The sequence below is a fragment of the Nicotiana sylvestris genome, chromosome 2, assembly GCF_000393655.2.
Source record: "Nicotiana sylvestris chromosome 2, ASM39365v2, whole genome shotgun sequence".
NCBI lineage: Eukaryota > Viridiplantae > Streptophyta > Magnoliopsida > Solanales > Solanaceae > Nicotiana > Nicotiana sylvestris.
In genome coordinates, this window is record NC_091058.1 from 46,515,576 (window position 1) to 46,531,868 (window position 16,293).

At 36.3% G+C, this 16,293-nt stretch overlaps 2 protein-coding genes across 6 annotated transcripts; both read right to left on the minus strand.

Annotated features, from left to right (window-relative positions):
- Nucleotides 1-284: 284 nt before the first annotated feature.
- LOC104249468 (seipin-2) lies at nt 285-7,420 on the minus strand. Of its 3 annotated transcripts, none has more exons than XM_009805902.2 (3): nt 6,091-7,420; nt 4,695-5,176; nt 285-424 (listed from the first exon to the last, which is right to left on the minus strand). In XM_009805902.2, exons 1-3 carry the CDS (start codon nt 7,252-7,254, stop codon nt 352-354), a joined length of 1,719 nt encoding a protein of 572 aa, XP_009804204.1. In that variant the 5' UTR covers nt 7,255-7,420; the 3' UTR covers nt 285-351. The 3 variants fall into 3 exon arrangements, with proteins under 3 accessions (XP_009804204.1, XP_009804205.1, XP_009804206.1); XM_009805903.2 differs by lacking the exon at nt 285-424 and adding an exon at nt 3,389-3,434; XM_009805904.2 differs by lacking the exon at nt 285-424 and adding an exon at nt 3,610-4,378.
- Nucleotides 7,421-8,405: 985 nt separating this feature from the next.
- Nucleotides 8,406-15,983, minus strand: LOC104249467 (histidinol dehydrogenase, chloroplastic-like). 3 transcript variants are annotated; one of them, XM_009805898.2, is made up of 15 exons: nt 15,841-15,983; nt 15,353-15,471; nt 15,015-15,136; nt 14,851-14,903; nt 13,805-13,877; nt 13,520-13,621; nt 13,307-13,408; nt 13,132-13,203; nt 12,993-13,055; nt 12,819-12,860; nt 11,577-11,636; nt 11,325-11,435; nt 10,920-11,090; nt 10,641-10,731; nt 8,406-9,043 (listed from the first exon to the last, which is right to left on the minus strand). In XM_009805898.2, exons 2-15 carry the CDS (start codon nt 15,462-15,464, stop codon nt 8,760-8,762), a joined length of 1,458 nt encoding a protein of 485 aa, XP_009804200.1. In that variant the 5' UTR covers nt 15,465-15,471; nt 15,841-15,983; the 3' UTR covers nt 8,406-8,759. The 3 variants fall into 3 exon arrangements, with proteins under 3 accessions (XP_009804200.1, XP_009804202.1, XP_009804203.1); XM_009805900.2 differs by having other exon boundaries at nt 15,353-15,464; nt 15,841-15,935; XM_009805901.2 differs by lacking the exon at nt 15,353-15,471 and having other exon boundaries at nt 15,841-15,930.
- Between the last annotated feature and the right edge of the window lie 310 nt (nt 15,984-16,293).

The following is a 16,293-nucleotide window of genomic DNA, read 5'->3' on the forward strand; positions in this document are numbered from 1 at the left end:
AATTAGCACAACAAGGTGCTAATACCACCATTGAGAAGAAAAAGAAATTAATCAAGATGTGTGAAAATACAAGTTACATAATACATACTAATTTTTCTAAAAATCTACATGGTATCTCTTACAAACTTCATAAATCCATTAAGGTCCGGAGGAATATCCGTTGGTGGTGGCAGAAAAGAAACTTGGTTATCACCGCTTTCGGGCAAAGCAGAATCCTCCGCAAGTTCAGCTAGCATTTCTTCGTAAGCTTCATCTACCTCTAGTTGTGAACTTGTGATTCACCAAGTCCAAAATTTCTTCTTTCCAAACGAATCCAATCTCTGAAAAGTACTGATCTTTCCAAGCTCTCCCTCATAGACGCTCTATAATCATCGAGTTGAAGTCTTGCTTGATTGAAAACGCTCTTCGGTGCCACTGTTGAAGCCTGAATAGTTAAAACGTCTCAGGTCATCCTTGAAAGAATCGGAAAGTGTTTTTCTTTGTCCTTCCACCATTTCAAAATATTAAAGGAGCCGTCGGGATTCACTTTCTCAATTCCCTATGACAAATAAACTTCAAGCTCATTCAATTGTGAAAAATTACTAGTAGTAGAACCTTGAGAACCCCTGAACCCGGCCCAAGCACTAAGTGCTCTTACTCCCGCAGTTCTTTTAGATGATTGAGAATCAAAAGAAGAAGGAGTTGGAACGTTTGGTCTAGCCTGATCTAATGCAACTTGATAAGCATTATAAATAGTTTGAGCATTTATTTTAATTGAGGCTATTGCTTCCGGAAGTTTAGACAACTCCTCTTCTTCAAGTGCTAAGCCATTACAAACAGTTTCATACCAAAATTGATGACCTCTTAATTTCATACTAGGATTTAACAAGGCAGCAACACCATAAATAGGGGGAATAGGGAAAAAATATTTTTTAAACTTTTTTCTCATAGAATCAATAGCAAGTTGATAAATTTTTTCACCCTCTGAAAAATGAGCAAACAAATTTGCAAGTTCTGCAATATAAACTAAACATTTAGAAATAGTAGGATAATACTGCCCAGAAAATTCATTTGTAGCAATATGAAATTTTTCTAAAAAATCTACAAGCATTTTAACATTAGCTCAATCCGCATTTGTAAGGTGTTCGTCATCATCGCTTACATGAGCATTAACCGTTGAGTTTATAGGGTTTCTATATTCATATGCAACAACTAAATTTTCATACATGTAATTCCATCTAGTTGGAGAAGTTTTAGGAATCTTTCTTTCTCTTAGGCCAAATTCATCGCATCTTTTAAAATATTCTCTAAATCTACTTCTACGGTTTGAATAAAAAAACTAGTTAGAGCCATTTTAACCTTTTCAATTTCAATATTTAAAATTCTCATACCATCACCCACAATTAAATGGTAAATATGACAATACATCTAACATGAAAAATGCTACTAAATGCAGGACTTAGTGTAGTGGTAAGCAAAGCTACAACATTTGTGTTACTAGTAGCATTATCCATTGAAACTGACATGATTTTATCAATAATGCAAAAATATCTACAAATATTCACAATTGTGCCAGCAATAAATTGCCCTGTGTGATGTGAATAAATTATTCTATAAGCAATAATGCGTTTTTGCATTATCCAATCCTCATCAATCCATTGACTGGTAATAGTAAGGTAATCACATTCATTACCACTTCTACCAATATCAACTGTAATAGTAACACGATAATTTATATGAGTAAATAAATCGCGCAAATATTGTTCATATTCATGTTTTATATTTATAAATATCGTTCTTTAAGGTTCTACGAGGAAAACCTTTATAAGTAGAATTCCAAACGTTTCTAATATAATGCACAAAGTGAGGGTTAGAAGTAAAACTATAGGATAAGCACATAACAGTAACTATTTTGCCAATTCTTCCCGATGGCAATTCCATGATGTGATGAAATTCCATGATGGACATTTTCATTTAGGTGATGGCTCCCGGATGGACCACCATGATCCAACACACCAAAACTATGCTTGGGTTCATAATTTGTAAAATTCCTATCTGTCATGTACCCCCGGTTAAATATATGAGCGTTAACACAAATTCAATACAACAAAAATGTACATCGTAACATAAAGGAAAATTGAAGCTTACCACTCGTATTGTGAATTATGTAAAACATGCGGGGATAAGTTTAAATCAAGGAAAACTCTTTCATCCGAAACCTGTCCGGCAAAAACTCCTCCAGAATAGCCACCCGATGATTGGGGGTTATCCGGAACCTGTCCGACAACCTCATTGTTTGGAACATCTTCCACCTTGACATACATATCCAACATATTTATTACAAGATATTCCCGGTATTCATCCGGAGTCCTCAGAAAATCCCTCAAAGTTTCATCATCGTAGATGTTTAACTCCGAGTAAAAAGCAGCCCCTTGCGGAGTGCCGGAATACGGATATCTTCCGGTTACTTTAAGTATCACTGAACGTTTCCTCACACCCATTTTTTTGCATAACAACGATATCAATTTATCGTACTCTATTGTAAGTGGTAATTTAACATGACCATGTGGAGATAAACTATACCTCACAGAGTTATTCTCCATCACAACCTCAACCCCCCCCCCCCCCAATATAATGAAACTCATATTCTACGCTCTTCAGACATTACGAAAAAAATGCTTCAGAATTTAACAACAAGAAAAAATTGAACGGGAGTTAGAATTTTATGTGAACGAATTTTCCTAAAATCCTAACCACTTTATATAGGAAATGGCTAGCCCGGGATATGGAATTTTTTTGCCGTATAGCGTTCTTTAAATATACGCTATACACATTTAAATTATTGTGTTTGTCAGTTCACTTATTGGTGGGTCCATATTCAGGGTATAGCGTTTTTTTTGGGCGGTATATGTATAGCGTATGAATACAACACGCTATACCTTAATGGCAGACGTTACCGTTAATGTATAGCGTCTTGTATTTGCACGCTATATATAGAAATGTATTTTTTTTAAACACCTATTAAGGTAATTTGAGTCCAAAAAAACAATATTTAGGTTCGAGACTCCTATCACAAGCCGTAGGTGCAACTCTAGCAACTAGCACTGTGAACTTAATGTTCAAGGAAGAGTAACCTCAGTTTCTGGGAACAATTCCAGCTGGCTCAGATTTGCAGTCTCTTGGATTAGAATTCTTGAATCACTTTCCACCTCATGTTTGCTGTTGCAGGCATTGCAACGGATAATCGAGCTGTTAGTACCACTGCTTTTTTAGTGTCTTGATTATTACTTCAAATGTTAAGCTCTTACGACTTCAGAATTTCACTTATTTTATCCTTCTCTCTGTTTACTGGGGCAGGTTGTAGAGCTCTCTGGACTTGTCATTGGAGCTGTAGCCACAATTAACTCCATTGTTGCAGGGTATGCTAAACAGATATCTTCCGTTTCCCACTTAATCTGAACCCATTTCAGAATGCATTTGTAAAGTTATCACATTTGGAAATCAAATGCTCTTGGAAGTGTTTGACAACCAAAACCATTTCACTTAAAGAAATTGCCATAATTTCTTCGAGAGTTTAAAAAGTATGTTTTCCTAAAATAGCTTCAGGAAATAAACAGGAACAACTCAAAGTGGAGGAATACTACAGATTATCATCAATAAAAAACTAAGTGGAAAGCTACCTGTACAAACTGTGGAACGGACCTATATAAGAACATGAGTTTAGAAAAATAAGAGTACAATGCCAACCCTCACAGATGAGTACGAGTAACAGTTCCTAGTTGTTCTTTTTGGAATCATAACTCTCTTACATTCTACATATTTGCCTAACTGGGGACATTTGGCTATTGTGATGAACAGGACTATTTCAGGGGCGTCAATGAATCCCGCAAGAAGTTTGGGACCAGCAATTGTATCAAATTGTTACGAGAAACTATGGTTATACATGTTGGGTCCAATAGCAGGAGCTACAGCTGGTATCTGGTTCTACAATTCCATGAGGTTTACAATTAAGCCCTCTGATGAAGTCACTAAGTTTCTTCCCTTCCTCCGAAGATTAGCCCAAAACAAAGTTTAAATGACAAATACTACTGCCCCGGTATGGTTGATTAACCACTTGTCAGACCCAAGTTTATGTGTTTCACAACAGAAGATTATCCCAAAATAAAGCTTAATGAGAAAACTACTGTTCTGGTCCTCAATGCAAGTTCATTAGAAGATAGACCCCATTTGGCTGCTACCATATATTAGATCTCTGAATTTCCCATACTGTTTAGCAAATCTTTAGATATATTCTTCCACTGAGGCTCTCCACGAAGCATTTTGAGGTTTTACCGGAAGAAAGTACTTTGATGAGCATGGTAAGCGGTAGTTTCATAAGCATGCTAAATTTCCTCGAACTCTGTCCATATAGGAAATGACTATATCACCAATGTTTCTAGAAGATGCTTACAGGAAACTTTTAGGAAATGGAAAGTACCTAATCTAACATTTGTAAACTTCAGGACACAATGTTATACTTGCCAAAGAAAAATGAAGTTCATGAGAAGGAGTATATTTTCATAGAATTACTTGAAAAGTAAAAACCAGTCACTATGCGTACATATCGACATAGGTTCCAATCGGGCAAAGAATCAACAGACACCTACCAGTTATGTACAATTAAAAAAGAAATGAAAGCATAATTTTAAGGGATCAAACCATAAGCTTTCGACTACCTTTCAGCTGGTGGGTTGTTCGGTGAACCCGCACGACTGTTTGAATCATGCCTCAGTCCTAGTCTTGGAATGATAAGAGGTTTGCAGCAAAGAAGAGCGAAAAGAAATTCCATGGTAAACAACATCATGCTAACCCACACAAATAATGTTGTCTTCCAATACCATAACATTCTTTTCAGAAAAGGAAGTTCAGATTCCAGTGTTAAAGAGGCAGCATACATTTCAGGAATTCCACCTCCAGTTTGGAACTCAGCTCGTTGCTCAATGATCACCCTCAAGCATGCCGTTGGAACGAAACCTTCAGAGAAACCCTTTAAGTATACCCTCAACTTTTGGGATTCTGATGTATATCCGGTGACAAGAGGGGCAGCCTTAAGGAAAGTAGAGAAAAGGCGTATAGGATTGCTTTTAAATTGCAGCATACAGGGTCGCCTGGAGCTAGCTAGCACTTTACCATTAGCAGTGAGGAAATCCACCCTCACCTTCAAGGTAAGAAACAAAAAAGTTACTAATCCATTAAGGTAAGACATCAGATGTAGAAATGCATAGCAGACCAGCAATTCATTCAGTTCAAGAATTTGGGTCAACAATGTAAACCTCAACTTTGTATTCCTAAAATAGGTGGTAGGCTTGAAGTTCTACCAGGAATGAATCAATGAAATTAATCATACTAAGTCCTTCAATCCATACACAAAGAAATGGACAAAGTGAAACTATAAGGGCAGGTGCAGACATGTTAAATTGGTAAATAGACCCCGGACAGGAGAAAGAAATTAATGTCAAATCAAGCTGGCACGGAATGTCAAATCAAGCTGACACGGACACCACATCCCCCCAAAAAAAATTATGTCAAATCATTAGGAGACAAACATTTCATTCTTACAAATATCTCCCCCAGCCCCAGGGTCCCCCTTCTCTTTTTTATTATGCAGATTTTTCGAAATGTATATGCATTGAAAAATTCTCTAGCTTAAAAACCTAAGCCATGTAATACACAAACCAGATACACAGCCGGCAAACAGATGTCTAAAGCTTATTTCAACTCAAACTTCCCTCTTTGTGTGCATTAATTAAACTAATATGGAATAAATTATAATCAGTTTGCAACAGCAAAACCATGCCTAGAAACTTATCCTCCATCTAAATTTATAACATATCTATATCCTCGCAGAAAGCAGAGGACAACATAACAAATATGGCATAGATGTACTCCAGGCAACTTGCATAGCTATTTGGACTAACTTCTTAGGCATAAACTGAAGCAACAACTTGATAATCAGGTCAATGAACCCATGTTGATGAACTCTTAACAAGAAGAAGTTCCAATCACCACTGTTCTGTATCTAGCAGAAAAATTACATAGAGTATCAACCACAAAGGTCTCTGGCTTATATACCTGAAAAATGCCCAGATTTCGGTTGTAATCAGACTCCGGCAACGTTAATGAAACAGTAACCTGCAACTGATGATTAGGTGGGATAACTCGCACCCCATCAACCATCCCAACCTCCACTTGATCCTTACTACCTACACCACAGGTCACACCTGGACTCCTTATTACAGGCACATATGCAACTGGGCTTTTTGCTGTATAATCAAAATTCAAAGGCTCGTTCATCCTGATCGGCTCTTCAACCATAATTCTCATCAAGATGCCACCCATTATAAAAGCCGATACCAGCAATCCAACCAAAACAACACATACATACACAGACCACAAACATCCCCATCCGAGTTTCAACCCCAACTTCCACACTGACCTCTGCTCCTTCAACCATTCAAACACAAATCCAAAACTCCTCATAAACTTGTGCATCACATATCTTTTTCCACGCCTCATTATTTGAAACGGATCCATCACAAACATATACGTGCTATAAATTACCCATACAGGAAATGAAAACAACTTTATCATCAAACTCACAAAAGTAACCAACATATTCACTTGAAAGCCAACAGCTTTTATCACTAAATTGGCTAAATCAAACAAAATATTCGAACTTGAATCATCATTTCCTCTCAAATGCGAATCAACTACCTCCGAATTATCTATTCCGTCATTGTTCACATCCGTAATTACAGAATCCTCTTTCAACATAAAATGATCATCGTTTGAATTACCTATTATTACACTATTCGCATTCATAACCGTCGAAATCTCCTTATTTTCTTCATCGACACTACTTTTTTGTCTTCCTCTGCTCAAATCAAGCTGCATTGAGTTCGAATTTTCTATATAATTCAAACTTCCATTTTTATCCTTCTCCATTGACATAAGCCTTCTCTCTTTAGAATTCAAATAACTCTCAGAACTTACCGAAGGTCTAAAATTAGCCGAATCGTTACCAGAATCACTGTAAGAAAGAGGACGCCGGCGCCGGAGAGACGACGACGGAAAATCTTCATTTTTCGGTGATCGATTAAGGTTTACGACAGCCTCCGATCCGCCAGTTTCCGCGTCGGAAAAGCTGTCGTTGCAATCGTCGAAGGGAAATTCCTCTGGCGCATCGTCGAATAGGTCTCCGTTGTTGGCTTGCTTGTTTGGTTTTGTATCTTCCATAACCTACACGAACAAATGCATTACAAATACACAAAGAATACGTATATACGATTCTACGATTGTGGAGCGTACGTATTTTGGAGGAGCTGAAATCAGGGTTCAGTTTAATGAAGAAGAAGAAGAAGAAAAGGAAATGAAAATTTGAACATGAACAAAAAAAGGAAATTGATACTTGCAAGAAAACAAATTAATTTGCTAATGCATAGGTTGTACATTTAGCTTAAATATCTGTACATTGTTCAACTAACGGATAACGAGCATAAAATGGGTGAAGGTAAACCGCCAAACGGCTTTCTTCTGTGTGGAATTCACTTGAGATGATGTAATTCTTAATTTTGAGTTGTACAATATTACTTGAAAAGAAAAAGTTATGCAATACATTTGCGAAGAAGATGTTACTTTAACTCAATTATTCAATTAGAAAATACTTTATAAGGGTGGGTTTGTTGTTGTTGCTGATGAATAAATATTTCTTTTTGTCTTACAAAAGATAAATCGTTGTTATTGGTTTTAAAATGTTACATAACTAATTGTTGGATAGTAGAAACCAATTTACTTCCTTAGTAAACTAACACACCGTGAATTTTAGATTAGTAGGTCTATGTCTAAAAAATCACTACATTCCAAGGCGTTATGTTGTGCTCCCTCCGTTCACTTTTACTTGTCCACTATGTACTTTACACACCCCTTAAGAAATAATAAATAAAGTGTATAATTTACTACGATACTTTTATTAATTGATGCATATTTTTAATGAATTTGAGAAAATAATTTGAAATTAGTAATTAATACTATGGGTATAATAGGGAAAAAAAAATCTTGATATGCTAAAAGTGACAAGTAAAAGTGAAAATTTATTTTTAAAATAGGAGTATCATGTTTCAATATTGCTTATTTGCTTCCCAATGTACAGTTTGAGTTGGTGCCCCTAATTTAGAGCAAATAGAAGACTTAGTCTTGGACCGTCCACTTAGGAATCCGTACGTGCTTACTGAATCGGAATTTGGGGAGGTAATTAAGACTGGAGCATGGGTGAAGCAAGACACCTTCGTTTGTTGAATCTAAACATGCACAAGTTATGATTCAATTTCAACAGAATGCATGACTTGAATGTTTCATCTTTTTCTTTTAATTCAATTGAATAACGAGTATAAGGCACTAAAATCAAATAATATTAAAATTCAAGCAATTACAAGATAAGAATTACAGTAAATGATATCAGAGATTTTAACTCTTCGTTATCTGTAGCCAAAAGAGCAACCTTTTGTCACCACGATAATTACATCTAATCCAAAATATTACAAGTTTGCTGCATTACAACTTTTATTACAAAACATGGCAAAAGTCCAATTAAGATACAGCTCTCAAACATCTTTTCAGATATCTGGTTTAAATTTGTTCCAGCAAATACAGCAGATGAACTCGCTCATCCATTAGATTTGCATGACGGGTGAATTGCTCAATATTTATTCTTTTATGAATACAAAAGGGATCCACATATGGTATCATCTTGAGTGTGATATTTGCCTCGCTTCTATGTCCTGCAGTCTGAGGGTTACAGCCCTCTTGTGGGCATCCAAACCCTCAACTTCGGCCATTTTCTCCACATAGGGGCCAAGATTCTTCAGCCCTTCTTCTGTTAAAGACTGCACAGTAATGTATTTCAAGAAAGAGTCTAAAGAGACTCCACCGTACATCCGTGCATACCCGTAAGTTGGCAGAACATGGTTAGTTCCACTTGCATAATCTCCTACACTCTCAGGTGTCCACTGTCCCATAAATACAGAACCTGCAAGTATTCAGAGTTGATTATTTATAAGTTAGATTTCCAAAGGGAGACATGATTGATTAGTAAGTTGCTATTGATGCTAAAATATGAACCTCCAACCTAACTTTCCTGGTACCCATATGAACACAGAAGACATCAGAAATAACACATGAACATGCATATTTTTGAACTGTATGCTAAAGAGCCCAAGTCGGGACAAACATTAGACAGCTTCCACAAGTCGGACAAACCACTTTGACAAAGAAGTTCTGGAAAAAGCAATTGTCACCACTGATCAACACAAGTGGTTGGTGCTTGGCAGTGTGTCAACGTCATAAGGAGGACAAAGTTACACAAACAGACACACACATAAATACAGATCAAAAGGACAGTTATTCAACATTCATCATACCCTCTTCAAGTTCCTGAAATTTCTCTTGATTTGTGAGATTGTTCTCCAGTTTTTACAACAATGAACATAGTTGATTTTATAGTAAATGAGTTTGCTTAAATTTACTTGTTAAGTCTGTCACTTTTTCTTTTTTTGAAATGGAAATCCAGTTACTTTTAACTTGAGGAAGTAGCATCGTCCAATCTCTCAAGAGTTGCAATATAGATCTGTCTCTGTCCGAAAACCAGGCTCTCTCCATAAAATACAATTTTAGCTAACTGTAAGCACTAAGCCATATAAAAAAGCCTTCTTTCTGGTTTAGTTAGCTTATTAGTGTGTAGAAGCTGAGTACTGCAGAGAGTTCTCTTCTTCTTTTTTTTTTTGCCTTATCTACGATATTGTAAATCAGATTTCTTTAAGCCCAGAAGTAAAAAAAAATATGTCATGCCTATCATAAGAACCATATTACAAAATGGAGCCAGCATTTCCAGCCACCATCAGTAGTGAATTTCTTTTAGAGCTTATCCGAGGAACCCAAGCGGACTGAAATAACCATGCCAAAGAAAAAAAAGGCTAGTCAACTACGCCATGTAATAGAAATGACGGTGTATTCAACTCCCTACCGAGAAAGGAGATGGCATAGATCACTAGTGAAGAAACTTGTCCGCCTTGACAATGGCCAGCCAACCTGACCCTTCTATTTGACATCTTGCAGAGCTAAATCATAGAGTTTGAAGGAATAAAAGGGAAAAAACTATCAACCTTATACAGTCAAGAGCTGAGATAATAACATTACGTGTTCAATACACACACCCTTAAACCACAAAAATTAGGCATAGAGATTAAAGACGTCAATAGACCAAAAAATACCACAAGACTAATGTATTAACCAGCTGGATGGTGAAGACAAGGAAAAAATAGAAAATGAAACAGAAATCTTTAGTAAAAATGCTGTTAAATTGTATGGAGAAGTTGTGTTATATGGAGGATCACAAAGGGCAGGACAGAAAACTCACTCAAAGGAATATAAAGATAAGAAGAATAAAGATGAACATATTACCCACTGTATATCACACATTAACATTTGTAAAATAGAGAGAAGCTTGAGGAAAATATTTCATGGATACATCACAATCGGCGACCCCAATAGCCAAAACAAACTAACAGAAGAGTAGATATGCCAAATGGAAAAGTAAGGTAAAATTTAGCAGTAAACACTTAAAATACCTGCATTCTCAATTAAACTTTCCCACTTCTCAGCTTCATTCACATTGATTATCAGATGCTCAGGTGCATACATGTTTGAGAAGGAAATTGCCTGAAAAAGATTGTGATTAAAGTCCAGGAGATAAAGCCTATAGCTGACAGAGAAATTTACAAGGAAATTGCATCCACATTGATGATAATTCAATTTTTTTAAATATGTTTCAGGCAGTGTTATATAATGACAGCAAGCACACATTCAACTGTATGCAAATTAATGCCAGCCAAGATCGACAAACATACCTCAAGCATATCCCGTGCTAACACAGTGAAGCTGTGGCTAAGTGCCTGAAGTGCAAATTCTCCCCTTGGAAGGGCTTGGCACTGCTTCCTAATTTCCTCTTGAATAGCATTTAGATCAACACCATCCCCAGCAATAACCAGTACGACTTGGCTATCTGGCCCATGCTCTGCCTGAAAATTGCATTTGAGGTGATAAGCTTTTGCCATGAACGATAGGAATTATTGAAAGTTTCAGTTCAATCTGTGTTAACAGTTAATCTCCTTCACTACGAAATCCATAAATCTTCTTATTTTGATATCAGAAGAGACATAAGCACTACTAATGTGAAATAACAAGAGCACCAGATTCAGACACAGAATGTAGGGAAGAAAACATAATCAAGCAGTGAAAAGTGGAGCTAATACCTGTGAAAGTAAATCTGCTGCCACATGGACAGGACTGGAATGCTTGTCAGCTATAACAAGGACTTCTGAAGGCCCAGCTGGCATGTCGATTGAAACCATAGCTTCGCTGTTCTGTCGAGAGAGAGTACTATTGAGCAAAAGACAACTGGAGGTGAGGAGAATAGCCTTTTGGCAACGTGTTTGTTTCAAGTGAAGTTTATTTACAATGCTGATATCCCTAACCTAAGATTGCCTCTTACTTGAAACCAATACCTGCAGAATCATTTTTGCAGCGGTAACATACTGGTTCCCAGGCCCATATATCTTCTCAACCTGGCATAGATGGTAATGTACATAGTGCTTCCCCTTTATATATTATCAAAATAAGAAAAGGAGAGTTCGACTGTAAAATGCATGCCATGTTTAGGAAAACAGAAATCCAAAGGCCAATATGAAAGGAAACCCACTTCATTAAGATATCCACAAGTTAACCACAGGTTTCAAGGACACCCAGGGTAGTAGCCTTACAGATGTACAAGGAACAGATACAATGTGTCTGCTAAAATATGCCATAATTACTTTCCTTTGTTAGAAAAATAGCCAATGTAACAATAAGGATCAACTTTCACTGTACATAGGGGAATCTTCCTTGATATATATTCTGATTAGTGATTGCAATCATAATAAAAATATAAATTTTCGGCCAAGAATCACAAAACTTCTTTTAAAAAAAAAGAAATAAGAAACTAAGTCCATGTTATCTTGTCTTCCTCGTCGTTCTCTACTATGTATTGATATATGTTTTCTATATAAAATCTTTGACGTCTTCCTATTCACAGTCCTATTTGGCCCTCCTAACCGGCTAACCGAGTGATCTCCAGTGAGTTATCTAACCCAACTCCAATAGGGCTCACAAGTTTGAAAACAAGGGAAGTATAAACTCATCCCTACACCCTGCTTCTACCAAAATACCAGACTTCAGTCAACAGAATGGTTCGAACTCGTGACGTGCACCTAACCCACACTTCATAATTGTGTACCAAAGGCCTGAAGCGAGATTGGTTCCTTTAGTAATAACAATTCAGCACATGCCTATTTAATCAAAGCTCGTGCTTCGATTACCGTTCCTGCCTAGACATCAATGTCCCTATTTCAAGCAATAGCAAAGACATCGTGTTTTAAAGGAAATATAAACTGATGAAAAGGATGCATAGATTCTTTTCCATCAACCCTTGTCCAATTATTAAAGTTATACGTTTTGCATGAATAAAACAACTATGGCTCAATCCTAAACTAATTAGGATCATCTATATGAAGGTTCACTATTCGTGTATCATTGCAAGAATACTCTAGAAATATTACATGCACGTCTACTCCAGGATTAATTGCCTGAAAGTACTCATGTCAATTACATTTATTCTGTGTTGCGTGCATAAGCTGAGCAAAGCAATAGAAGTATACTAGTGTTGTATGATACAACATGCAAGGCTTCAATTTTTAAGGTGAAAGTTGTACCTTTGGGCAGGATTCAGTGCCCCAGGCCATAGCAGAAATTGCCTGTGGATTTTAAAAAGGTTGCAGTAGATGGACATTAAAAAGTTTAAGTTGGGAAAAAGAAGTAAGAAATTAAGTAAATGTGTCAACTGCAACGTCCGCTCATGAAAACCAATGAAGCATATCATCTTATACCTGAGCACCTCCACCTCTAAGGATGTGGGTCACACCTGCTTTCTTGGCACAATAAAGCACTTCCTACAAGAAATGCGTCCAAATAAATGGCCATTGATACTTAAACTAATACCAACAAAGTAAGATGGTAAACAAATACCTTGCAAATGCTGCCATCCCGAGAAGGTGGAGTTGCAAGTACAACAGTTTTACACCCAGCAATTTGTGCTGGCTGGCCAAAAGGAAAAATTGATGATTTTGTAATCAGGGAATTAGCATTGGAAGAAATGATTAGTGAGAGCAAGAAATTAACATGGAAAATTGAATCACCATACAACTGAAAGCATCAGAGCTGTAGAAGGTAAAACAGCTGTTCCACCAGGAACATAAAGCCCTACAGAGGCGATGCTCCTAGCCACACGTTTACATCTGACACCCTGGCAAAGTAGGAAATATGAAAGTTAAATGAAGAAGTAAGAGTGCCAACACAATGCTGCTATACAAGCCCTCACAACTGAGATCAATCATATACAATATCCACAACCTACATGCATGTTCTCCACAACTTTCTCAACAGGCTTTTGAGCAGCATGAAAGGCATATATGTTGTTATATGCCACATCAAATGCTTCTCGAACAGCTGAATCAAGCTGAGTCAAAGGAAGAATTAGTCAGATTGGAAACAAGAAAAACTGAAGTCAATTTTCTTTCAAGAAAAAAAATTAAAGAAAAGGAATACGAAAGGGGACAAAAAATCCTAAACACAATTCAAACTACTCTCTTTAATCCCCATCGATCGCATCAATAAGAAAACTATGTATCTAAATACATACCTCAGGATCTGGAAGCTCATTGACATCTTCAACTATCTTATCCAGTACAACTTTGTCGAACCGTGATGTGTAACTGCCCAGGAAGTTATAGATATCATATCAAAGTAACATCAAGACAAAAAGACAGGTTAACTTTTCTACAGTGGCATCTTTTACTTTTGAATGGAACTATTAACTCTTAAAGAATGATAAGTGATGGATAAGGAACCAAAAAACTGAAGATTTCCGTATTCTATAACTATTTAATCTAAACTTAGGGATATTATGACGGTTTGAAAGTTTGAACTTAGTTTGACCAGCAAATTAAAAAAATGGCAACTAAAGTTGATAAGAATCAATTACAGAAAGAGTAAAAACAAGCTGCAAAAGCACAGTAGCAACCTTCATCGGTCGAAACTGAAGTAATTAGCTTTAATTAATGAACGTATATTTAAAAAGTTGACACACCAGGAAGTAGTTTGAAATGTTGGTCCAGGGTTTCCTAAAGGAACTAAAAAGGGAGAGAGAGTATTGATAATAGGCAATATAGAATCATATTTGATATTTTATGTTTAGGCTTATGGTTGCAAAGACACAAAGGTCACCAAGTTGGATCTGCTAAATGGAACCTTGTCGCTTCTTTTCGCTTTTCGCTTTTAAGAGCAGTGGACCAGAGATTGAAATTTCGAGCATAACAAAGCTCATCTTTATGTCACTTATTTAGATCATTTTGGTCCATCCAACAGGAATGAGGACACACAACATAATTTACTACAACATAATAGAGATGTCCTTTACATCATTCATTAATATCATACAAATTGTTTATAGTTTGACAGTGCAGCACCTCCAGATGGGGCATTTATTTGGTATTTGCTGTGGATCAATAACACATGTTCGGCATTCTTTTTTTTTTCTCCTTAAACCATTAAAGGTAAACACGTGTTTTGCATTTTTATGGAAAGCGAACCTGAAATTAAGGGGATTTTCACATAACAGTTACAGGATAATATTTGTTGATGAAACCAACACAGTCACTAAGGAATAAATATAAAACAAGCACTAACTCTTTAACTGCAGCATCACCTCTATTACGAACATCATCAACAATGGGTTGAACCTGATACAATTAATTCAACATTCACAATAAGTCTACTAAATAGAACTGTAAATAAATAAGTAATTTGAAGGAAAAAATACAAAATCAGTTCACGAAGCATTGTTAACTCACTGTGTTGAAAATGGAGGAGAAATCAATGCGCGGACGAGCTTTGAGGCTGTCAACCTCAGAAGCTGAAAGCTCTGATAACCTATAGGTCTTCATTGAGCACCTAATTGACTTACGAAATAACCCTGTCAATAACGATCAAAAACAACATGACACATTAACCCAACGGTAAAATCTCTATAAAGACACATTTAATTTAAAGTATGGCACTTTCTGATGGTTTTCACCAATAAGAACAACTACAAGCAACTGACAACAAAAAAATCATTTGTGAAATGCTACATAACAATTTCTTTAGTCTATTAACTTACTGCAAAAGAAGGAACTGCTGAAAGTAATACCTGCAGGCAGATAAGAACATTTCCGATAAAATACAGTATTGCGTGTAGGAATGGCCCGAAGATTACTAGCCAAGCTACAGGACCTATTCAATGATAGAATTCTGCAGTCCATCTATATTCTGACAACAAACCAAAATTAGACTCTTCTCTCTAATAAATCAGTAATCTTGGTACATTAAAAGGTTATTCTTTTGTTAGACAATGTATTGAAATAAATTCAATATTAGAGTCTAGCTCTAATAAACAATAATATATGTAGAGTATTATCTTCTAATAGAGACAATGTGTTTACATTCACTCAAGTGCCCGTCTGGATAAAGCAGGTCGAACTTATATAAAATTTAGAAACCCCTTATAACACATGCTAAAATTCAATCTTTTTCGGGCGCTTATTGTTTTCTTTTTGGGTGAAGAGAAATGCCTAACAAAACTTCTAAGATAAAACTTGAAGAGGAAAAAAGAAAAAGAAGTATGATTTTATAACATACAAGTAGAAGACGTCGCCGGAGAAAGAGATGGAGCGGAGCAGAGTCACCGGTAGCGGCGGAGTGAGTGGACTTCGATACCAATTAAAATGGAAGAGGTCGGAGCTATTGGTGGAGCTTGTACAAGGCGCTTGAAATATTGCACTGCGAAGTTAGGGATCCGTTGATTAGTCAACAAGTTTACTTCTTGCAATTGATTCACTTAATTAGCATTATTATTTAATTAATCCATTGTAAGTTTGAGTCTCAAACCTAAATGGCAAGATTTTGGACTCAAAACACGTTTTTAAAGTTTTGAAAAAAAAAATACTTTTCTACCTAAAATATGATATTATATTTCGTTTTACCTCATGTGTGCTTAGTCTCAAAGAAATGAAAATATTTTACCGTGAAAAAACGTACATCTTGTATTGTGGGAAAACTCATTATAATAGTGCGTTTTACATCCCAAATAAA